The sequence below is a fragment of the Sus scrofa genome, chromosome 1 (assembly GCF_000003025.6).
Source record: "Sus scrofa isolate TJ Tabasco breed Duroc chromosome 1, Sscrofa11.1, whole genome shotgun sequence".
Classification (NCBI taxonomy): domain Eukaryota; kingdom Metazoa; phylum Chordata; class Mammalia; order Artiodactyla; family Suidae; genus Sus; species Sus scrofa.
Window position 1 is genome coordinate 260,527,361 of NC_010443.5, and position 25,603 is coordinate 260,552,963.

At 48.2% G+C, this 25,603-nt stretch overlaps 1 protein-coding gene across 1 annotated transcript in view; it reads right to left on the reverse strand.

The window, feature by feature from the left end:
• CDK5RAP2 (CDK5 regulatory subunit associated protein 2) overlaps positions 1–25,603 on the reverse strand; it is a 182,262-nt gene that overhangs the window by 61,552 nt on the left and 95,107 nt on the right. Inside the window, 7 exon segments of the mRNA XM_021068104.1 lie at positions 4,282–4,469; positions 6,280–6,375; positions 13,393–13,521; positions 15,573–15,682; positions 17,360–17,455; positions 17,458–17,489; positions 22,470–22,567. Coding sequence (XP_020923763.1) covers positions 4,282–4,469; positions 6,280–6,375; positions 13,393–13,521; positions 15,573–15,682; positions 17,360–17,455; positions 17,458–17,489; positions 22,470–22,567 — 749 coding nt within the window.

The window sequence follows — 25,603 nt, forward strand, 5'->3', positions numbered from 1 at the left end:
GCGGGCGCCAGTCCTGAGACAAAGAAGAGCAACAGGGATGCTTGTTGGACAGAGTGGTCAGGAAAGGCCTCGCTGCTGAGCTAATTTCTAGCTGTGACAGCATCAAGATCCCAGGAAAAGAGCATTTCAGGTACAGGGAACAGCTACTGCAAAGGCCCCGAGGTAAGAACAACTTGGATGACTGCGCACAGAGAGGCAGCCGATAAAGACAGAGCGACAGGCAGAGGCCATGTCAAGAAGCTCCGGTCCTACTCCAGACGCAGTGGAAATCCAGGGAGGCTGTAAGCAGGGAGGAAGCATAACCTCATCTAGGTTCTTCAGAGCCAGCTCTGGCTGCTCTGTGGAGAATGATAAAGAGGGGCAAACAAGGAGGCAGAGACACAAGTTAGGAGGCTTTGCTTTTGGAGTCTGAGCACTAGGTGGTGGCAGTTTGGACTAAGAGGGCAGCAGGAGAACTGGATTAGGGACACACCTTAAGAGGTGGAATCAGGGACCTGCTGGTAGTTATGACAACTGTGCAAACTAGGCTCTGGCTACAGCAGCGCTATTAAGTAACAAGTGAAAGAAGAGCAGAGAAGCTTGATGGAGCAGGGGGTTGGGTTTTAGATGGATCAGAAGTGAGGTGCAGCTGGCTATGATCTGGAGAGGGCCCTGGGCCATGGATGAAAATCCCAAAGGCACACCGCCTACTCTGAAGCCATGCAGAGTGGAGACCCCAAGAGGAAAGGGAGCTGAGAACAGAGCTGGGACCCTCCACCATCCAGCACCCAGCATCTGGCAGAGGAAGAGGAGCTGGCAACAAAGCCTGAGGAGAAGTCAGTGAGGGAGAAGGAGAATGAGAGGGGGCATGGACGCAAGGCTGACACTGTCCACTGGGTTTCACAACTGGGAAACTGGCGCTGACTTTGATAAGTGAAGCGAAGGGTATAAGAGCTCTTGGACCGAGATAAAGAGGCCTAGGTAATCCCTCATCCATCAGAGCCGGCCCTTCCTTAACCTTGGCTCAGTCAGGGACTCGGTCAGCAACTCATGTGACATGAAATCACAGGACAGGTCATAGTTTGTATTTATCACCACTCATTTCAAAACGAGCGCTTGGCCCTGCCCAGCACAAGACTACTGTGCAGCTTCTCTTATCCCTCCCTGGCTGATGACTTGCCCTTGTCAGGGGAGGGGAGCACAGAGCAGGCACCTTGGAGTGCTCATCTGGAGGGACCAGCACATCTGGAGGGACTGGCACACGCCCAGACTCTGAGTCAAGGAGAACTGAAAGGGCAGCACGGCTGGAGCACAGAAAGCAGGGCGGGATCAGCGTGAACAGAGCTGAAGGAAGGTCGCAGGACTGTGAAGGGCTGAGCAGGCCACACTAAGGACCCTAATCCCCAGAAAAGTGGAGAGCCTCTAAGAGGGTTTTGGAGTGGGTTTTTGTTTTTGTTTTTGTTTTTGTCTTTTTGTCTTTTCAGGGCCGGACCCGCAGCATATGTGGGTTCCCAGGCTAGGGGTCTAATCGGAGCTGTAGCCACTGGCTTACGCCAGAGCCACAGCAACGCGGGATATGAGCCATGTCTGTGACTTCCATCACAGCTCGTGGCAACGCCAGATCCTTATTCTCCTGAGAGAGGCCAGGGATTGAACCCGCAACCTCATGGTTCCTAGTCAGATTCGTTTCTGCTGCACTACGACAGGAACTCGTTTTTGTGTGTGTGTGTGTGTGTGGTTTTTTTCTGGCCGTTCCTGCAGCAGTCTGGGATCAAACCCAAGCCACAGCAGCAACCTGAGCCACCAATGTGATAACACCAGATCCTTAACCTGCTCTGCTACAACAGAACTCTGAGGGGTTTTAAATAGAGGAGTGACTTCACTGCATTTTAAGTTATTGCTCTGGAAGCAGCATGGAAAGCAGGCTGGGAGGGGCAGGCAGGCTGCAGAGATGTGTAGTCTCCATGGTGAACACAGAGGCATGAATCACAGGCAGGCCAATGGACCCTGCATATGGTATGAATCTTACCTGAGGACGAAGGGAAAGGGGAGGAGTAAATGGCAGGGCCAACTGAAGCAATAATATCACCCAAACCCCGCCAAATACCAACCTGGATCTACACTTTATACCATTATTTTCTTTAATCCTCACAAGATCCCTACAGGGTAGTTAATGGATAAGTATCATCATTCCTCCCCCCACACACACTTTACGGATGAGGAAGCCAAGATGAAGAGACAAGTCACAGGTCTAAACGGTAGAGCTGGACTAGAGCACAAGTCTGTCAGACTCCCATTCTCTGTGTTTTTTGGTGCATCAAACACCTACCTCCTAGAGCAAATTTCTGGGCAGGAAATTGCTGTTTCCCTGACCAGTCAGAATCCTAGTTACTAAAGCAGTCTTTTTATTTTATTTTGGCCATGTCCACGGCATGTAGAAGCTCCCAGGCCACAGCAGTGACAAAGCTGAGTCCTTCTAGGCTACCAGGGAACTCCTCCAACAGTCTTTTGAAAAGACTGAACTCAGGCCTTCAGGCAGAGCTATGACTCCACGGTCTTGGGGCTCAGCAGTACACTGTGAAAGAAGGCTGTGCAGAGAGCAGGACTGGGGCAGCAGATCTGGGCCAGCATGAGAAAGTCTTTTCCAGGAGTTCTTGTCGTGGCTCAGCAGTTAGGGAACCCGACTAGCATCCATGAGGATGCAGGTTTGATCGCTGGCCTTGCTCAGTGGGTTAAGGATCTGGCATTGCCGTGAGCTATGGTGTAGGTTGAAGACGTGGCTCAGATCTGGCATTGCTGTGACTGTGGCAAAGGCCAGCAGCTGTAGCTCCGATTAGACCCCTAGCCTGGGAACCTCCATATGACGTGGGTGCAGCCCTAAAAAGACAAAGAAAAAAGAAAGCCTCGTCTAACACTAGAACTGGCCCATAACGGCCTGGGAGCCAATGGAACAAACACCTATAGGGAACAGCGAACTGAATAGCACAAGCTTGCCTGCAGTGGAGGGCCATAAAACACTTTCTTTAAAAATATAGCAAAGCCTAAGTTTTCAAAAATCAGGAGATTGAGAATACAAAACTTGGGCTTCTACTGAAAGACCGGAAGCCCTGAACCCATGTGCTTGCATGACAACGACTGGGGACTGAAAGCTCCTACCTGCCAGGAGGGGGCACACAAGTCCCCACTTGCCACACCTGCTGCACTTTCCCCAATCACATCACCTAAGTGCATTCCTAGGTGGCCCTCAGAGAGAGCGAGGTGCATCTTTTAACGTTTTTAACACATGGACCACTGATGTTGAGGAACTCCTGTCTCTCAAGTGTCATCTCTGGTCCCCTAACTCCCAGTGATAATACACCATGAGCCCCTGGGCATGTCCCCCAAGAGGGCTCGTGCTAGAGACGTTAAACAGATGGCAGGGCTGGGGAAGGTGGCCCCCCTGAGCTCACCAAGACAGAACCCCACCATCCTCTCTCAGCTGAAGAAATGTCTACGAGGCTGAGTCCGCCAAGGATGTGAGAACGACCAGGCTCCTGGCTCCTGCCGAGCATCCTAGGCAAGGGTACCGGCTCCACTGCTCTCTCAGCCAGAGGACAAAAGCTTTCACTGCACACGCATCACATGCCAGCCATTCCCCTTGAAAGGCATGTTTTGCACTCCTCATAGCCACCCCGAGACACGGTCAGAAAAACAGAAGCACCAAGGGATGGAGGCATAGCTACCTCGGCTCCAAAGCCCAGAGCAGCTGCTACAGCGGACTGGAAAGAATGGGAAGGAAGGGAAATTTGTTCCTAAAGCACGAATTTTAAAAGCGCAAACATACTGAGTATTTCTCCTTTTTTGTTTTAAGAAAAAAACCCTGTAGTGTTTCCTCACATAGGCGTGACTCCCAGCAGATATAATGAGAAGGGAATTTCAGTTCAAGCTCAACATAAAACAGCAAAGTCACAACCACAATGGTAGTTTTTAAGCTGTTGTAGAAACTGGAAAGGATTTCGGGAGGGCTGACTCCTCGCACTGACAGCCAGGCCGCCCGTTCCGGGGCTCCCAGGAACAATTCTGAAGGCAGCTTTCTCTCTCCTCTATGAAGCGCTTGCATGCAGCTTTGCTGAATGAAGTCCCCTCACAGCCAAGAGCACGCAGCCTAATTACTTAATTGCATGACTGGCAAGATTCCTTCCAAGCCATTTCGGGTGCTCTCTCAGGTAAATTACACGGCACCACCATCGAAACCCATTTAGCAAAATGAGTTTGTTCTCCCCTCCAACTAGAGACAAAACAGGGCCTGGGCCCCACATCTACCTGGATTCCAGTAACCACGTGGCCTTCTCAGTGAAAAGCGGGGCAAGCAGGCTCACGAGCTCGCCTTCTTCTAGATTCTGGTCTCCAGGGCAGCCAGGTCTGTGGGCTCCATCGTAGTCTAAAATACTGGAATTTGTGTGCTTTAAAAATCCATTTTTGCAGCCCCCTTGCGAATAGTCCTCCATAATCTGCAAATCAAAGTATTCAGTCAGATAACAGACCACGGAGGAGGGGAAGGGGGGGTGACTCGGAGGGGACAAAGGATGGAGACAGGGAGTGATGAGCGAGAGAAAGGGTCGGGGTGCGGGGGGGCACAGGCTCGCGGTCCACACACGCTCACCTGGCGGTGGGGAGATGCTGGCAGGGGCATGTCTCCCCACCCTCAGTTTCCTCATCTACAAATGGGGACGGTGACACCACCTCCCAAGGTGGCTACGGGAACAAAACAAGATGGTTGCTCCCCTTAAGTTCATGGCACAGTGTCTGACCCACTGCAGGCATGTTCCCTCACCCTTATTTCCTGTAAATTCCTTCTAAGAAGGCTACGGAACATCGGAACATCGTTAATGGCCATTAACAATGCTTTGGACATTTATTATGTACTTTTCGCAATGTATCCTCCTCATTATGTATCAGACAGCCAGCCTCTTTACAGACACATCCTAATTAATGACTCTGATTTGTCTCATCAGGACCATGGAGAGTTCCTGATCCCCACGGAGAGGTGTTATTTACAGATCCACCTTCTTGGGTCATCTCAGGTCCCCAGCAAGTGGTACCAAGGAAACATCTAGTTAAAGCCTGTGTTGGGCATGTCTTGAGGTGCTGCAATTAGCATTCTTTCTCCCCCTTTCCAAAGCTGTAAATTTCTTCTGCCAGTCTATAAATAACTCCTCTTAACTTCATTACTGCTGGTGATACACACACTAGCCAGCACACCCCTCTCTCTCCACATTGGTAAAATGCTTAAGATTTTTAAATGGAAGACAAGACCCACACAAATGAGCTGTTATTTATAGGGTCTTGTTTGCCACCAATCTAGTTATTAAATCCATCTTAATAAGCAACCTCCATAGAAGGAAGAGCCTAGAATAACAAAAAGAGCAATTGCTATCATTTACTGAGTACTTAGTACATACTTTCTATTTTATCATCACAACAATTCTAACAAGAGAGTATTATCATCCCCACTGACGGGGAAACTCTGGCTTCGGAGTTAAAAGGGTTAACTGAGGTAACAGAGATAGTGACCAAAACTTAAAACCAGATCTATCTAATTCCGAAACCCCTACTTCAAATGCTTTGGAATTATTCTCTCTCCAATAGTCTCTACATTTTAACGCTCTCTCACTCTTGGCTCCAGGAACTTGATCACCTTGAGGACCACAAATGTCACATCTGCAGCCTCCCATCTCCCACCATGTCCCAGTCTTTGGGGCTCTTTCAACCTTGGCGAGTATCTGTTGCAAATGTGGAGTGTCACTGTGCCTGGAGGAGCAGCCTATGTGGACGGAGTGAAATTCTCAATAATGCCCTGACACAAAGCTGGGTTTCGGATCAGGAGATTTCGGAGGGACCCAGGGAAGGAATGTTTGGTTCTATCGGTGGCTCCTTACACGGCAAGTGAGTGATCTGGGAGTTCACAGCGGTTCACAGACAAGGGCTCTGGTCCCAAACCATCTCCCTGCGAGGCCTCAGTCTCCAGGGCATGAGATGAATGGGTTGGGTCAGCCCTAAGGAGCTGCCCAGATCCAACACCCAAGGCCTACTGTTCCCCTATAACAGCCTCATTTTTATTTTCAACGCTATGCTTACTATCCTGTTTCATGACTGGCTCTACCACCCCATCCATAACTTTGGAAAAGGCAGAGACCTCCTCTCTCTGCTCTCCACTGGCCCACAGCAGGCACTCCACACAGGCAGAAGGAACAGCAAACTGGTGGGACGCATTCCAGACTGGAAGATCAGCTTGGCACCGAGCGGGGCAGATGTTCCTACCTTGTTACTCTGCTCCAGATGCTCATCACTCGGCAAGTTATTCTCGTCAACCTCTCCAGTTCTGGTGGAGTTCTCGTCATCCTTGCTAGCCAGAAGCTACATGGAGCACGGGATGGTGTGAAAATGCAACCCAAAAATGTGTACAGCATGAATATGTATGAGCAAGTTGGTGATGTCTTTTTAAAAAAATGCAAAACAAGAAACAAACCAAAAAAAGAGGCAGACACAAATGCCAAAGCCATGAAATAAAAATCAGCCAAAGTCAGAGTTACTTGTTCTGGCAAATCACACACAGCTGCCTGGGATCAGGCATCATTTAAGGACAAATTTCCTGAGAAAGAACTAAGGCCATTTCCCCCTGCCTTTGCCTGGCCTTCTCTGAGCAACTGGAAATTGAATGTGCTGTCCGTTGTGCCGCTGCCACCCCTGCTGTTGCTAAATTCACTTAGAGATTATATAAAAGTAACAAGATTTTGGAAAATAGCTATTGATGGAATTGAAATTATCAAATAGCAAGAAAGCAGTAAATGAAATTTATGGTGTGCTGCATTTATGCATCACTTCTCCTATTAGGCGCAGGGTATAAACCTCTTTCTGGACCGTCACACATCTGAGATGGACAGTCCTGGTCACACTGCCACTTTGCTGACAAAAGGTCCTCATCACTAATGAGGAGCGTATCGAGCTTGCCTGGCAACAACTTTCTGCTTTTGAAAGTGAAGGACAGTTATTTATGAAGACTGCATAAATCCCTAATGCTATAAAGAAGTCTAAATCCCAAAGCTTCTACAGTCTGCATTCTACAGAATGGACAGTACAAGGTTCTCAACAGGGCCAGATCCCAGCTCTTGGGGAGAGTGGATTTCATAGTCATGAGATGCCTGGATTAACCAAATAAAAAGTGAGAGGGGAGGCAGCCACACCCAGGGAGGCAATTAGTTGACACTGTTTCAAAAATGATACCAATGAAGTAGTGAGCTCTGCACCAAAGGGTTAAAACCATGAGCTGAGTCCCAGCCACCTGCTGGCATGCTGCACATGAGGCGAGGTGCAGTCCTACCTCCATACTTTGATTTTATGAATTCCTACATTTAGTTGATTACCCCATAATTTTCCCAACCCAACTGAAAATTTTCTGATCTTCCTTCTCGAGGAAACCCTTGTTTTAGAAGAAGAAAGACAAAACAAAGCAAGCTGACTTCAGAAACTCATCTTGCAGAAAACATCCCAGGATCAGAACACAGGCAACCCAACCACCCTAGTCAGGATCCAACAGCACTGATGAATCTGCAGCTCCGACAACACCATCAGGCGTTCACAGACTGACCATGCGTAAATGTTATTTCCTGAGGCATAAAACTTCCTAAATACGGATGAGGAACTTCTCTCCCTCTCTTGGTTTCTTACCTCACTGTTAAAACACTCTCCAATGACCAACTAGGACCACCTAACCAGACAGTGGGAGTATAAAATGTTAAATTACTTTGGACGAAGCATTGGCAGTTTCTTATAAAACTAATAAACCTATGACCCAGGAATTCTACTCCTAGGAATTCATCAAGAGAAACGAAAACATATGTCCATGTAAAGACCTGTATATAAATGTTCCTATCAGCCTTTATCATAATATCCAAAGACGGAAACAATCCAAGCACACGTCCATAGCAGAATGAATACAGAAATTGTAACAGATCCTACAATGGAATACTACAGAGCAATAAAAAGGAACAGATTGTGGATTCACGTACCACATGGGGGAATCGCAAAGACATGCTGAGTGAAAGCAGCTTTACACAAAAAAAAGATACTTTAAGATTCCACTTATATGAAGGTCCAGCACAGGCAAAGCGGATGTGGAACAACATGAGAACAGTGGCTGGGGTGGGGGCGGGAACTGACTAGAAGGGATGTGAAGGTTCTTGACAGAAGTCTGGGTCACACAGGTACGTACATTTGTAAAACTTAGCAAATGGAGACTTCGGCCTTCAATATTTCGTGTGTGCAAATTTAACCTTAAAAGAGAAAGTAACTATAAACATATACCAAAGTTAAACATGTTGAAGTGTTTAGGGGGAAGTATACTGGTGTTTGTAATTTACACTGAAATTTATCAAAAAGGTAAGATGGAGGGACGATGGCTGTTGGGAATTGTTAATAGTAGAATCTAGGGAGTTCCCATCGTGGCTCAGTGGTTAACGAACCCTACTAGTATCCATGAGGACGCGGGTTTGATCCCTGGCCTCGCTCAGTGGGTTAAGTACTGGCATTGCCACGAGCTATGGTATAGGTCACAGACATAGCTCGGATCCCGCATTGCTGAGGCTGTGGCGTAGGCCGGCAGCTGTAGTTCCAATTCAACCCCTAGCCTGGGAACTTCCATATGCCTTGGGTGCAGCCCTAAAAAGATCCAAAAAAAAAAAAAAAAAAAAAAAGTAGACTCTAGGGGCTGAGGATCCGGAAGGCCACTGTGAAATTCTTTCCCCTTTGCTAAGTTCGAATTTGTTCCTAATAAAATACTGGGGAAAACCTCTCTCAACTTACAAAGAGCAAAATAACAACACTTTCCCCTCTGATTCACCAACAGCTCTGGTCACTGAATGCTGTCTGCCTCTCACCAAGCTTCTTTTCAAGAACTCTCTCTCTTCACCTTCTGCAATGTGGCTTTTGCTACCAAAGATCTTCTAACGTAGATAGACGCCCCCCTGGGAATAGGAGGAGGCAGAAAGGTGCTCCCCGCAACCCAGCAGAGCAGAGAAGGGTCTCCCTGAAGTTTGAGCAAAGTTTTGTTAACCCATGTCATTCCAAGGTAAAAGAGCAAAAGCATTCAAGTTATTTATTCCTCATTTCCAGAACCACAATCACATGGTTACTCAATACACAGAAATACAAATTCACTTTCATTTCTCTTTATCTCTGCTGCCTTGGTTAAGATAAGAATTAGAGTCTCAATTTCCAGCAATGATCAAGAAATAAAATGTTGTGGACAGGGAGAAATGTCCCGAATGCTATGTGTGACTTAACACTTTTCAATGACTTATAAGAAGATTCCAGAAAGACCTGAGTCACTTGCAGGTGGGCTCGGCTTCCAGTCCCTCCACCAACTGGAGAAGTGACCTACACGTCTCCAAGGGCTGACTGGCTCGACCTTCATCTCCTCACTGCTCTTCGATCAACTGCCGCGTGGCCTCTGTCCCCGTCACTCTGCTGAAACTGCCTGGGTCACGAACGACTCCCCAGCCGCTTTTTCTCAGAGCGCCTGACACCAGCAAGCAGCCCTCCCTCAACACGGCTCCGCAACCACTCAGTCCTGGTTCTCCCCCTGCCTCTGGGTTGTCTTCCCTGAGCCCTTGCAGGCTCCCCTTCTTCCTCCAGAAGACCCTCCCTTGACCTCAGGGAGGAGGCAGGGCCTGTCTCCACGCCTGCTCTGGTGCCACCCCGCCCTCACCACACTCCGCTTCTCCATATCACACACTCCACGGGCCACGGATGTGTCTGCGTTCAGTTTTAACATCAGGGTCCAGTGTGCAACAAAACATTGCTAAAAGAAAAAAAATGAATGAATAAAGATAGTTTGCAAAATGAGAACCAAAAGCTTTCCAGGATTACCTCTGGTCCCGCTACCCCATGTGTGTTCTTTGGAGCAAAAGAAGCTTGTTAGAAATGCAGACTCTCAGGCCCCATGCCAGGCTCACTGAACCAGAGTCTTCATTTTAACAAGGTCCCCAGGAAATTCACACTCACGCTAAACTTTAGAAGCACACTGCCCTTCGGTGTTGCTAAAACAACACTGAACAGAGCCAGCAGAGGGTTGCAGTTCCAACTCTGTCACCCGTTTACTAAAAAACTAAAATTTAAATAGCTGCATTTTACATATTGAGTGCCTACTGCATGCCAGGCACTACGCCAAGGGTTTTATAAATCATTTACAACTTATGAAGTCAAATTGTTAGGATCTTCCTCCTTTTAATGAAATTCAACCTGCTTGTGACAAACCAAATTTTATTCTGATACTAACATAAGAATTTAACAAGTCCCTTCTCCATCTGACCTTTGTTCAGAAAAGTACCATTTCTGTCCTCTAGAGTCACACAAGATCTACTTCTGACTCAAAATGACAGCCTGGCATTATGCCCCTTAATCCATGTTTCCTCTCCGTGCCAAAAAACCCAAACTCAGTTTTCTAACCACTCCTAAAAATGACAACGTAAGTAATGACGGCGACTGACCCTTTCTGAGTCTCCTATATGTGTCCTGTCCCTCAGAGGTGGGACCATCACACAGCTCGTGGTTTGCAACGCTCACCACACTGGCTGCAGTCTGCTCAGATTACTCAGCACGTCCATTCACAACCATATCTTTCTATAATACATTAACTACAAGCAGTAAATAAATATAAATAAATAAATAAAGAAGCAGCCTCATTAGAGGTTTTTGGGTTTTTGGTTTTTTGCGCTTTGGGAGAAAAGGATGCCTACGGTTTGCCTTGCGTTGGTTTGGCTGGTTTTTCGGTGAGCTACCTGCATGCAAGGAATAAGCACCATGTGCCCAGTGGGAGGGAGCCCACCCCAGGGCCGCCGTTTGGAAGACACACCTGCCAAACTGTACCAAGGGCCTCCTACTCTTCATAGCCTTGGTCAGACTACAAGTTGCAAGGGGGGGTTAATATGAAAATAAATTATATGCCTATTTTATACCTCTATCTAACTGTATCTGTACTTTTGACCCAGGTTATTCATCAGGGAATATAGTCTAAGGGGAAAAAAAAAAGCTTAAACCAGAAAATGATTTGTGTCCAAAGACACGCATCAGGTAACGCAAAATAGTGAATCACCGGAAATAATCTACACACCCAACAACATCGAGGCAGTTAGTTAACTCCAGGGCATCCTTAGGATGGAGTAAGAGGTTACAGCACAGCAGCCGCTGGCAAGAAACAGGAAACAGGACTGCGTTTGTACTGTGGGCCTGCACGCATTCTATACACAAATAGAGGAGGAGAATTCCAAAATGTTAATTAACTGTGAGTGTTACAAAGTGATAGGATTAGGGTCATTTCTATTTTCCAAGGTTTAGGCAATTCTGTGGGTTAATGAAATATTGGAGGGAAAAATACTGAATTTTAAACATACAAAATACATTTGGCTTCCTTTTTCCCCCCTTTTTGATCTGCAGGCTGCTGGAGAGCGGAGCAGTGCCGGCCTCGACCCCGCAAGTGCTGCTGCTCAGAGAAGCCCGTGGACCGTGCTAGCGGTTCCCGTTTGTTTCCACCTCGCTGCTCATCAAAGGAGGGCCTCGCAGGCTCCCAGGGAACGGAGCCTCCCCTCGCTGCCATCCCCCCTCACCCCTAATGTCTCTCCTTCCTCAGCTCAGGGTCACTCTCCTTCCTATGCGGGTCTTCACATCCCATTCCGGGCGCAGGCGGGACCGTGAGACAAAGGACACGGCTATTCATAGGGAACATGAAATTGAAGTACAGACTGACAAATGACCCCAGTCAGAATCGGCTCGTGCTAAGATCTCAGAGGGGCAAGAGGAAAACCCCTCCGTTCTTCAAAGGACATCACACGACATTTAACACATTTCTTTCAAAGGGCAAATGAACAAACACCCTCGCCATATGTGACTCAAGTGAGGCAGGTGAAGAATGGGCTGTTTCTTAAAAACACTGCCTTGAGGAGTTCCTGTCGTGGCACAGCGGAAACAAATCTGACTAGGAACCATGAGGTTGCAGGTTCGATCCCTGGCCTCGATCAGTGGGTTAAGGATCCGGCGTTACCATGAGCTGTGGTTTAGGTCACAGACATGGCTTGGATCTGGAGTGGCTGTGGCTACGGCTGTAGTTCGGCAGCTGCAGCTCCTATTTGACCCCTAGCCTGGGAACCTCCATATGCCACTGGTGCAGCCCTAAAAAGACAAAAGAAAAAAAAAATTAAAAAAAAAATGCTGCCTTGGAGAAAACAAACAGACCTATTTCTCCCTAAATGGACTGCAGATATTCTTGCTTTTCAAAATTATCTGGAGCCCTGGGGACTAAAATCAATAATATTCCCTCTCTCCAAGAGAAGAGATGGCCAGAGTGCAGCTTCAATACCTTTGAGCATTTCCTACTTTGAAGGTGGGTGGAGACGGCTTAAAGGCTGACAAATCTTTCCCCAGAAACGACGCAGCAATGGGACCTCCATGAACCCGGCACGTCAGGCTGAGTTCAGGACAAACCAAACCAGGAAGGTACAAAAGGCCCTGGTGCACTGGAGGTGTGAACAGTTCCGGTCTTCTGAAACCAACTAGCACAACACAGGCTTGGAGCAGGGCGTGTCCTGTGGGAGCAGGCACTAAAAGGAGGAAACAAGCTCCTCCTCGCCGCAGGCACAGCATCAGGGCCTCCTACTGTGCCGAGAAAACTGGAGGCAGCACATCACAAAGATGAGCAGGCCAGAGCACCAGCCAAGGGGAGGCGCTGGGGTGGGCTAACGGAACAGGACGGACCCTCACTGGGCACACACGCTCTTGAGTACAGACACCAGGGCTGGACCTTCTGTGGCCCTTTCAGACTTTCAAACGCTACCAGCGTTGAACTCCCATAGTCAGAAATTGGATGTGTGGGCTCCCAGGACCCCGACTGTTTACATGGCAAAGCGCAGGAGTTCCTGAGGACATGTGGGAAGAAACAGCCCCCATCTGAGCAAATCCAGAAGCCAGAGGCTGTGGGAGTGAGAAGATGCATTCAGAGGATTAATACAAAAAGCAAACGAAAGGGGTGTTTGCGTGTTTGTTTCTCCAGAGTAATGCGTTCGACAACACTACCCAAGGCATCTGGGTGTTGCGGCAACGCGCCAGACCCCTCAGGACCACCCCAGTCATCCAGGTGTGCCATCTGAGGCATGGATCCCAGGACCAGACTTGCAGTCCAGGCATCACAAAATATCACGTGTGACCACACAGACACAACCCAACTTGAAGCCTGTGGTCAGACCTGCTGACCTCAAACCTCATCCACAGCAAAAGCAGATTTCACTAGAGACCCCCTCCAGGACAGAGGCAGCCTTGAGAAAGGTGGGAGGTTGTCACTCTTTGTAACTGGCATACAACAACAACAAGAGTGTTCCTTCTTACCTCTGTTAGATCGCCTGACTCAGGCCTGTCATCTCCCGGGATACCCAGGCAGGAGAGATCAAAAATGGTTTTCTTTAGGTGCTGGTTGTCCGTATACAGCTCCTTCACTAGCTGGATGAGATCACCGACCTAGGAGATAAGAGCGCAGAGGCCGTTGCCCACATTTCACTGTCGCCGAGAATCAGGTGGCCTGACCCGAGTCTTCAGGCTACCCTGGGTACAGTGAGAAAGGTGCCAGCCTGCCTGTATTCTGGTCCCAGAGCCACCACTTCAAGGCCAAGAGGTCCTGGGCAAGTTGCCTGGTCTAAGCCACCTTTTCCATCTGCGGAATGGGCTACTGCGGACCTGAGGTGATCGCAGTCACAGTGCACTAAGCCTCAGCACAGTCTACGTACACCAGCAGTGACAGCTAACGTGACCTCTGTCGTGCACCTGAGACCCTCCGGAGGAAAACCCCCCCTGAGACTGGGATTTCTGAGACTGCGCCTTATTTCACAGCACCTGCCTTCCTCTTTCCGTGCCTGACTAGCAATGTCTTAACAACAGCAGCCTTCAGTTATAAAGCAGTTTACAGCTACTAAAATCCTCCCACAAGCTTTAGTCAAGCATTCCTTACAAAAGCCCTGAGGAGGTGGACAGGTCGGCATGACTGTCCCTGTTTTACAAAGACAAGCCTGAGATACAAAGACGTTGGAGGCCCCAGAGCTGGGGTGCCTGGAGAATTAAGTGACATGTAACACCATCCAAATCCAGGTCGGTGGGCAAGGGCAGCTGCTGCCACAGAGGCAGAGCTGGACCTGGAGCTGAGCACCCAGGACTCCCCGTCCAGCGCTCCTCAGGGCACAGGTCTCAAGAGGACAGGTACATAAGCAACCAAGCAGACACCACCTTCGTGCCCCATAAGCTTCAAATCCCAAGAGCCAGTGATCCTCCAAACACTTCTTAATGGGCTTATCATTAGCCCCTGACATAAAGTGGGAGATCCCACCTGACCACACACAGCAGGTGTCCACTGCACCAGAACACAAACACAAATTGGACCTGACCCTCTAGAAGGTTATGGAGGGAAGAAAAAACACTCTGATTCTACTAACATTTACTAAATGTCAACCGAGTGAACCACCTCCTGCCTTCTCAGCCATAGGAGGTACTAGTAACAGCTATCATCAGCCCAATTTTCCTCATCTTCAAAACACTAACAGACACCTCAATGCTTGTTGTTCCACTCCTCCCAAAATACTGAAATTTTTATAGTTCTCTTTTTTATTTCTTCTGCACCTTTTATTTGCTTTTTTTCTCTCTCTCTCTGCTGAGAAAAACTTCCAACAAACTCCTATCCATCCTTCAAAACCCACTGCAGGTCTTGTTTCTGCTGAGAAGCTTCCTTTAATCAAGTGAGTGCCTCCCAACCGCCAACAGTTAATCACCTCTCCTTTGTGACCTCTAAACCTTGACCTTTGCCTCTTACAGCCACTGTTACCCTCCATATCACCCTTCCTTGTTCACAGGTCTGTCCATTCCACCAGAATGGGAATTGTTCCAAGACAGAAACTGAACCTATCATACATGGATGATAATTTTGTAATTCAACAACAGTGTTCTCTGAGCTCACACTTCCTATTCCTATCAATGGCTCTTAGAATCTTGAAATACTGAACCACTCTAACCACACCAATGATCAACAGATTGCAAAACCCTTCCAGTTTTAGAAAAGATGTATCGATCAAAGCTGAACGTTCATTCTTTCCAAAAGTGTCTGTTAACTCCTGTTATGTGTGCCAGGCACTAGGAAATCAGAAACAAGTAAGATATACTCACTGACTTAAGATGTTTACAGCCTAGTAGGGATATAGAAGAATAACCAGATAATTACAGATCAGTATGAGAAGGTCATCGACGCAGTTAGGTACCAGAGGAGGAGCGAGTGACCAAGTGGAAGGTGGCTAATGCTCTGGGCGGGGGAGCTCTTCCTAGAGATGGAGCCTGGGCGGGGTCCTCAACCTAAGAAGGTGTGTGTCAGACACGGGGGAGGGCGCTCTGGTAACATACAGAAGGAAGGATGACAGGCAGCGAGAGAGGGAAGAGAGGAGGGGTGAAGGGCTTTCAGAATCTTACCTCTGATCGGGAACCCAAGAGACAACCAACAACCAACAAAGCACTGAAAGGTAATAGGTCAGTACCTTTTTCTTAAGCTCTTCTTGAGAAAAATGTTCTACTTGAAGCCGACTGTGCTCTTCAAGGCAAATACTCAGGTAAGATGTTTGATCACTATAAAATGAAAACGGTTCTTCTGCACGAAAGGAAAAAAAATGGGGAGGAGAAGAAAAAGAACATCAGAAGTAGATCCTTCCAAAACCAATCCCAGTGCAGTCCATCGGAGGCAATGGGAACGGGGTGGGGTGGGGTGGAGGGGGCCTAAGTACACATAGGGAGTTTGATGCACCACCTTTGGAGCAAAAGCAATTTTCCTCTTTCTCTACAGGCTGGTATCTCAGTGCGTGGTTTCATCACGGGCTGGAGGCTTTTGCTGGGGCCAATTCTGAATCATAATTTGCATGTCAAGTGTTGTACCTGGGGACCATTCTGAGTAGCACAAGAGAATGGTGCTTTCAGTTTAAATAAGAGAGTGATTCTGTTTAGGTGAAAATATAGGAAAATGAGATGTGACCCTCAAGGGTAGAACTCAAGGGAAATAAAAGCGCTTGATGTGTTTTTTACTGGCTCCAGAGCCCGCCACTGTAGCGAGCACACCAGGTGCAAAAACTGCCTGCGAGGGGGCCTGTGGTCACCACGGAGGGTCTGCTTCCTCTGCAGCAAAGGTCATTCTAACGGGGTGCAAAGGCTTGATCTCACTTACCACACGTCGGTAAGAGCTGACACGCTTCACATACTGGAAAGAGCTAGACTTCAAGTGTCCTGGCTCATCCCCCACCCCCACCTCAGTGTCTCCACCTGGAGGGCTAGGTCAATGCCTGCTCCACCCAACGGGAGGATGGTCGGAATCGGAGATGAGAAGGTACAGGCCCTGTGCGGTACCCTACACACAGTAGGTGCTTAAGAAATGGGGAAACAAATCTGACTAGGAAACATAAGGTTGTGGGTTTGATCCCTGGCCTCGCTCAGTGGGTTAGGGATCCGGCGTTGCCGAGAGCTGTGGTGTAGGTTGCAGACACGGCTCGGATCCTGCCATGCTGTGGCTGTGGTGTAGACCTGCAGCTGTAGCTCTGATTTGACCCCTAGCCTGGGAACCTCCATATGCCGCGGGTGTGGCCCTAAAAAGAAAAAAAAAAAGAAAAAGAAAAAGAAAAGAAATGTCGAACCTACCACCACGACTAATTTTTAGCATCCATGCCAGCACCAGCATATGGAAAGGAAGAAGATACCAACTCTGACTCTCAGGGGCTCAGGTTCTGACCAGGGAGAGGCCAAATACTGTTGGCAAGAGCACAGCAGGGCAGGCACCACAGGACCCTCCCTAACCAGGCCCATCAGAGGTCATGACAGTGCAAAAAGTCAATGACTCCACAGGAATCCTCCACTGCACAGCGGTGTGCAGCCAGGTCTCTGCAGTGGGTGCCGTGGTAGGCAGAGCCCAAATTTCTGGGCAATGAGGGTCGTTGACCAGACAAAGGGGCCTGGGAGGCCCTGAGGTCACATGGAGCTAGAAGAATCCAGGAAGCAGAAATGCAGAGGAGGCAGTAAGGAAGCAACCCTGAAGCAGGCCCTCTGCAGAATTAATACCACGCACTGGGCTCTTCTACTCCCAAGGCAGAAGCCAGACGGATACAGACGAGGAGAGCCAGCAGTGACGCCATCACCGCAAACAGAGGCCCCCCCCACCCCCCCTCCCCGGATGAAGTCCTGTGGCCGCCTCCTCTCCTACTAAAGTCTAGGCGCTCTCTGCAAGTCCAGCCCAGGCCCTCCCAGTGGGAAAAGCAAAGGGAAACACATACAAGAGAGCGCATACCTTCCCGCCTCCGGATTTCGCTGATCTGCTCCTCCAGGGCCTTCTGCAGATTCTGATACGAGAGCACATCCCGCTCCAGCCGCTTCCGCAGGGCAAGATGCCATTCAACTCAGCCTGCAGGTTGCTGAGGCTTGGTAAAACGAGGCACCAGAATTTTAAAACAGACCTACTTGTGATTTAAGATGCAAAGCCCAGCAAGCCTTCCTCTGATTTTTATGTCATTCGTGGGTTTTTTTTTTTTCCCATTATAAACGTACATACATGTTTGCAGAAAATTTTAAATATAAAAGCATTAAAGCAGCAAAAATTACCATGACTCCACTACCAGTGAACACATGGCAGACTATCTCCTCCCAATCTTCTTCCCTGAGTGTTTCTAAAGGTTGAAAAAATACTGGACATACAACACTAAACTGTGGGTTCCTCACTTAAATATTTCCCTACATTTTCAGAAATCATTGGCAAACATCATTTTTAATGACTATATAATATTAAATCAGGTCCCACCATTCACTTTAACTCATCCCCTATTTGTGGACATTTGGGTCATTTCCAAGATTTTGCTAAAGATGGACTAGGTGGAAATAATTCCCCAGAATGTCTCTCTGTTTGGAATAAGGCCTTGCACATGGGCTTGAGGATGGAAGGAAGGTCTTCCACAGAAGAGAAGGTGACAGGGAGAATGTCTACTGTGTCACACCCAAAAAGGTGGCACAGGTAAGGGTGGGGGGCAGGAGGACGAGAAAAAAGAAAAGGAGAAGAGTGAGAGTTGATAACAGAAGGAAAAGAAGGACCGATTTAAGGGTCAGGGAATTCAAGTCTATAATTCAAGTCTACAGGGATGGGTTAGCCACTCACAAATGCAGGGCTGACTGGATTCTTTGAGGGGGTCAAGAGCGACATCTGGGTCAGGGTGACACGGTGCCGACCAGTACAGAGGGCTTGCATGAAACCCGCACCCAGAACTCAGAGGAGGCCGTGAAAAAGCACACCTCCCAGAATCTGCCTGAATTTGTGAGAGTACAGAACTTTCCCCAGTGATGGAGACGTTCCGTCTCTGTGCTGGTGAATAAGGCACCCATAGCTGAAGGTGCCTACTGCACATTTGAAATGTGGCTAACCTATCAAGGTGCTGAATGCTTGATTTTTTTAGTTTAAATGTGTACAGTCACACAGCTGGTGGCCACTGAACTGGGCAGTGGGCAGTGCAGTTCCACAAGAAGGGCTCGGGACCTGCACAAGGCAGGCATTTGAACCAGCTCTCAGAGGAACTGAGGCTCCAGCAGACAACCAAATAACAGAAACAATGTGTCACTGAAAATCTCTGTGCCTAAAGCCTTGTTTCACACTCAGGTTAGCATCTTAAGATGGATTCCCAGCGGCGCAGTTACTGGGTCAAAGTATACGAACATTTCTTAAGCCCACCAAACACCTTAACAAGCCAGAAAACCTTTTTTAAATACCAAGAAATACAGGACTCTGTCCAGCATCAGACCTCCTGTTCCCTGAGAGAGTCCATCAACACTTTGAAACTGTCTGAAAATATTTATGAACATGGGGATTTTTTTTTTTTAAGGGAGAAGATCCATAAGCTTTCATCAGATTGTTGGAAAGGGGTCCAGAGCCCCCCACCCCCAACAGGAGTTACTGCTCTAAAAATACGTGTGCCACAGACTCAAGCCCCACTTCTCCTTCAGAGATTTCTTCCAGCTCCATCCAACGAACTGCGCACATAAATCAACATATATTGGAAGGAAAATAAACCATTATGTCTAATCTTCTATGCTCACTGCTTTGAAGATGGTTCATTGTGAAGCAGCCTCCTTGCAAGGGAAGGGGCCCTCCCAGCAACTCGTACCTAGTTCCATTTCAAGACAATCATAATGATCAATTTGTAAGGCTGATGGAAAACCTTACAGAGGTGTCACAGCACAGCACCCGCTCCGATGCGGTCGTGCTGCAGAGACATTTAACTGGGGGAGAAAAGGAGATTGTTTTAGCGAAGCTCCTGCGATTAGGGCTGCAGAAAGCTGACTGTTTCACTCCCTCTGCCACTTTTTGACAGGGTGAAAAGTACACAGCTGCTGCTCCTGTGTCTGTCATTTATGTTTCCCCAACTCCAGGATCCCTGCAAGGTGTGAGGAGTCGGCGGAACAAAAGGAGCTTCACTCAGAAAGACACGACAGCCTGGCACCTTCCTCTTGCAGGAGTGGAGGGCCCAAGTGCCCACGGCTTCCCCATGGCCATGACCTGGGCAGTCAGCCAAACTGCCAGAGTCCTGCCTGCCTCATCCCTAAAGTGGGGGCAAGGCCTTTCCTTCAAGACTGTTTTGAGGATTGAAAGAGATGTTACAAAGGAAAGAGCTTAGCACAGTGCCTGGCACATACGAGATGCTCAATAAACCTCACTTCCTTCTGTCCACATATGCCAGCCACTCCCAAACAGAAGGTGTTTGTAAGCTAAACTTGCTACTACTCAGAAGGTACAGCCATAGTTTTCATCTGGAGATGATCTGACCGGCCCTCATCCCCCAGGGCACATGTGGCACTAGCCAGACATGGCACAGCTGAGGCAGGGGAGGGTGCTACTGCCATGTATAAAAGGCAGAGAAGTCACACAACATCTTATGATGCACAAGACAGCCCCTTGTGACAAAAAGCCATCTAGCCCCAAATCCCACCAGTGCCAAGGCTGAGAAAGCTTGAGTTACAGGCAAGTACAAACGGCCCCGGGTCAGCGTTCTCCCCGCCCTGACCCCCCCTTTCCAACATCAGTTATAAGTATGGCATAGTCCCAGAGTTGTCCAGCGTTCACTGCCAGTTTCCAGAGAGTCAGCGGTGCTGGAGCTGCCCGGAGGGCTCAGCCTGCCTTAGCACACACTTCTGCCCTCTGGCTGTGGCGCAGTCAGAGGACACAAAATCCCCACAAGCTGAGTTTCTGTCCACTGGCACATTGAGGCATGTGGAAGCTTTTCGCATCGCTATTAGTCTTAATCAGCGTCACCATTTATTGAGTGCTTACTGTGTGCCAGGCCGAACGAGGACTTGACACACTATCATCTCATCTCGAACAGTCCTGTACGGTAGGTAAGGAAAGAGGTAAACAGACAGGTGGGCAGGAGGTCGGTAGGCAGGCCCATCCCAATGGCCCAAATACATATCCTGAGGCTCAGGGTGAAAAGCGACTTCCTCAAGAGCTCAGAGCTGCTGAATGCATTTCGACCCTGACGATGAACAGGAAACCTTTTAAGCAACCCTGTTAGTCACAGCCCTGACCTGCCTCAGTCCCATGCACATTTTTATTCACTAAGGAAGAGCCTATGACAATCAGAGCCGCCATCCGAGATGCTGAGGAGGCTTGGCAGCTGCCCTATCCACCCATAGAGCCCTGTGGTGGCCGGAGTCAAAGCTGGCCCCCATCAGAGATTCAGAGATGCTGCAAATTAAACCCACTTTGCCCACTTCCCTTGGAGTTTCCCAGCACTACTCAGCGCCTCCCCAAGTGAAAATGACTAGCAGCTGAGGCTTCTCAACAGCACTCACTTTCAGAGCGATGCCTGCTCCAGAGTTTCATCAGCATGTTTTCATTCTCTTTAAATTCATTTAGATTAAAAATCCTGGAAATTATCTCATAGCTGAAAAGAATGGGGAGGGCAAGGGGGGACATTCACCACTAAGCCTACTCCATACCAGCTCCTGGGACAGACTCTGGGAAACACAGACAGCAAGACAGGACCCCTGCCCTGAGGGCTCACAGTCCAGGTGAGGAGCAAATCATACCGTACAAGCAACAGGCAGCTAAGGGCAGTGGTGAGGGCAGAAAACCAGGGTGGGAGTTCCCGTCCTGGCTCAGGGGGTTAGAACCAGTATCCATGAGGATGCAGATTCGATCCCTGGCCCACTCAGAGGGTTAAGGAACCGGTGTTGCAGTGAGCTACGGTGTAGGTCGTAGACACGGCTCAGATTCTGAGTTGCTGTGGCTGTGGCACAGGCTGGTGGCTACAGCTCCGATTAGACCCCTAGCCTGGGAACCGCCATATGCCTCGGGTGGAGTCATAAAAAGTTAAAAAAAAAGGGGGGGGGGAGGGAGGAAGGAAGGAGAGAAGGAAGGCAGAGGAAAACCAGAGGAGAAGCTGTGCTGGGGGCCTCCTGACAAGGGTAACCCCCAAGGTGAATCCACGAGGAGGACAGAGCAGGGTGTGGACGCGCACTGCAAGCAGAGGCAGGAACACCCGGCCCGGGAACAGTGAGGATGCTGCTCCGTGAGAGTGAAGGGCAGAAGAGAAGGAGCACTGAGGGTGGGTTTTCTTAACTTTTTATTACAGAAAGCTTCAGACATACACAAATGAAGACAAATGATGTAATGAGCCCCCCACCCCCAAGCAGCAGGGAGCCACGGCCCATCCTGTCCCATCAGTGTCCCTGCTGCCACCTCCACTTCTGTGCAGTTTGAAAATGCACCCATGACATCATATCCTTCCACCTCGACCCCCTCAGTCTACAGAGAGGTGACCCCTCCGTGGGAGAAATCACGGAAGCCCACCCAGTGTTGGACAAAGAGAGGCCCAAATGTGTCACTTGCCTGGGGACACAGAGCTCGACCTCTGTCCTCTAATCAGCTCTCCCACCACACCTCACTGCCACCAAATCATCTCAGCAATTCCATCAAGACATAGGTCTCTCTAAGACAGAGAGATGTGTTTGAGCTTCAGGGTTCTGCCACTCAACACCTGTGTGACTTTGGACAAGTCATTTAGCCTCTCTCAGTTTTCACGACCTCATGGAAAATGGGGATAATAATATTGCTTACCTCACAGAACAGCCGAGAAGATTATATAATACACAGAGAGGCGATTTCTAAATCTCTAATAAAGCATTACAAAAATCTGAGTAATTATTATTATTATATTTTAATCCCACATTTGTTCCTCAAAAGTCAGACAATTCTTGCTAGAAAATAAGTATATCTGATTTAAATGAGGCAATCACCACCTAAGCACTTTAAGCTTCCTAAGCAAAGCGGGAGGGCTTTGCTGCCTCAGAAACTACCAGAATATATTAAAAATATGTGCATGTCTCTATGTATGTGACGTCCAAACAGAAACCCTTACCTGTCTGAGTCTTGCAGAGATTTCACCAGATGTGAATAGATGTCCTGCTCTTTCTTTAAGACCTGAATCAGCTCTTCGTAGCCTAATTGTTGCTTTTCCTGGAAATGACAATGGGCATCTGACATTAAGAGAAGAATTCTGAAAAAGCACATCCTTACATTATGCAAACATATGTGAATAGTTCTGGTTTCTAAATCCAAACAAAGGTGATCCCCTGTGCCAGGCTCTAGTTCAGGCCGCAGTCAGAGAGCACCACCTGCAGGGGGAGTGGGGAAGGACCGTCCATCACCTACCTTCCAAGAAAGCTGAGTGCCGTGCTCCCAACCCCAAAGAGCTGCGGTGGAAGACTCACCATTGTTACCCAAGTGGCCATTGTGAACCGGCCACCCCGCAGAGCTGCTGGTCCTCGTTTTCACAACACTACAAAGAATGCCCTTCCCAAATTCTCCAAAGTAAAGAATTTCATAAACCAAAACCTGACAAGGATTAGGAATGAGAGATTTACGTTAAAACAGAAGAGGCCAAGTGAGTCAGGCTTTCAGGGCTCCCTGCCTGAAGAGAGTGATGATAAAGAGATCTGAGGAGTTCTCACGGTGGCGCAAGCAGGTTAAGGATCTGGCATTGTCTCTGCAGCAGCTCGGGTCACTGCAAAGGCGTGGGTTCAATCCCAAGCCTGGTACAGTGGGTTAAGGTCCTGGTGTTGCTGCAGCCGTGGCATAGGTCGCAACTGCAGCTGGGGTTTGATCCCGGGTCCAGGAATGTCCACATGCCATGGGCATGGCCCCAAAAAAAAAATAGAGATCTGAGGTGGACCTCTGCCCCTTGCCAGCTATGTGACCTCAGCTAACTAGCTTAACGAACTTCTATGAGGTTCAGGCTCCGCATGTGTGAAGGAGGATGTAATTTTGTGAATATCAAAAAATGTGAAAATTATTTTATAGTTCAAATGTTGGCTCTGTCACTTACTTGTTCTGGGACCTCAACCTCAGCAAGTTATTTCCTGGCCTCTTAGTACTTCTGGCTATAAAATGGTGGACAAGAGCCACTACCTTCTGGAGTTATGGAGCAGGTAAAAGCTAAATTGTGTACTGCAAGGCATCAAAGATCTAGAGGGAAATGGCCAATTCCAGGACTGAGGCAAGGAAAATCAAAAACAATCCATGTCTATGGCACCCTGTCATGCTAGAAAATAAAAGTGCTGAAATAATGGAGTCTTGTCAAAAGGATACAGGAACCAGTTTGAAAAGGCTAAATCTGAGACAATTTAAGCATCAAAATAAATAATGACACTAACAGATTATAACCTACTGAGTAAAACAGAAATGCCTGACTCCACAGGACACGAGTAGATGAATACATGGTTAGAAGAGTGGGCTTTTCTTTATAACTGAACAACTAATAAGTAGAAGGAACATTGGAATTAGAGGAAGCACCGTTTGCTTACCATCATGGTAATAAATAATTCAGCCAAGAAACAGAGAAGGCTGCCAAACCTAATGGGTGGAAGTTTGAAGATCGTAGTATTTACAGGCTTAAAATACCCCCCAGGAGTTCCCTGGTAGCCTAGTGGTTAAGGATTCGACATTGTCACTGCTCTGGCTCCATTTACTGCTGTGGCTCAGTCAGTTTGATCCCTGGCCCATGAACTTCCTTCCGTACGCTATAGGCGGGGCCAAAAAAAATACCTCCCCCCACATACTCACTAACTACAAAGGGGAAAGAAAAGTAACTGCATCATCAGACACCAGACAGACACCACCCTCATAAAGTCACTGAAATCAGCACAGCCAGTGACGGGACACATCTAAGCCATGTGCTGTCAAACAGGACACCCAGAGAACACAGCCTGGCTCCTGCGACATACCTGCCAAGAATGCCTCGTCTGAATCCAGTCTCCAGGAGGCATCAGACAGACCAAACTGCTCCACAACATAACTGGCCCAGATGCTTCAAAGGTTTCAGGGCCGTGAAAGCCACTGAAGACCTAAGACTATCAAATGCGACACGTGCGCTGAGTTGGATCCTTCTGCTACAGAGGAAGTTATGGGACAGCTGGGGAGGTGGTGACGGGTCTTTGCTAAGAGAATGTCCTGATTACAGGAAGTACACACTCAGGTATTCAGAGCTCATGGGGCTTCTTCACACAGGCAACTTCCTCTCAGTCGGCTCAGGATAAGTAAAATCCTTTATTCTTGTAACTTGTCTAAATATTGCTCCCATTGTGGCTCAGCTGGTTATGAACCCAACTAGTATCCATAAGGGTGTGGGTTCGATCCCTGGCCTCGCTCAGTGGCCTAAGGATCCGCCGTTGCCGTGAGCTGTGGTGTAGGTCGCAGATGCAGCTCAGAGCCGCATTGCCCGGGCTGTGGTGTAGACCTGCAGCTGCAGCTCCGATGTGACCCCTAGTCTGGGAACTTCCATATGCTGTGGGTGCAGCCCTAAAAGGAAAGAGAAAGAGAGGGAGAAGGAGGGGAAAGGAAGGAAGAGAGAGAATGTTAAAGAAGTCAAGTTACAGTGTGCAGAATGCCTGGCACAGACTAGATGCTCCTTAAGGCTGGGGAGACAGTCAGTGGAGAGATGGGCTGCAGGCGGCCCTGTGATTCACATAGACTGTGCCTGTCTCCTGAAGTTAACTGCCCAGAGCAAAGCTTCTCACCTGATGAAAACTCAAATATGAACAAATATGAACAAGCCATGTCTTTATTTCTACTAACCTCTAGTTGAAATTTAGCATTTCACTCAATTGATTTGAAAGACCTGCTATGCCATAGCAGTATTAGTGTTTTCCTGAGTCTCTGGCATCAAAATATTACTTTGTGTGTGCTGCAAAATATTTATTCTCACCACTACTTCAAAACTACAGCAGTCACTCTGTTCTCCACCAGATCTTGTCATTTAATGCATTAGTAAAGAAGCACCATTTCTACAGCTGATTTTTTTTATATTTTGACAACCAAATATCAAAATAACTGGTTTCCTTCATAATTCTTTGCACATATTTTATGCACTTAAATACTCTTCCCAGGAAGAGGTTCCAGTAGACTACCAAAGGGATGCAGAGTTCTGAGCCCTGACCTAGGAGGACACTGCTGTGCTTCGAGACCTGAACAAAACAAGGCAAAGATACCACCTGC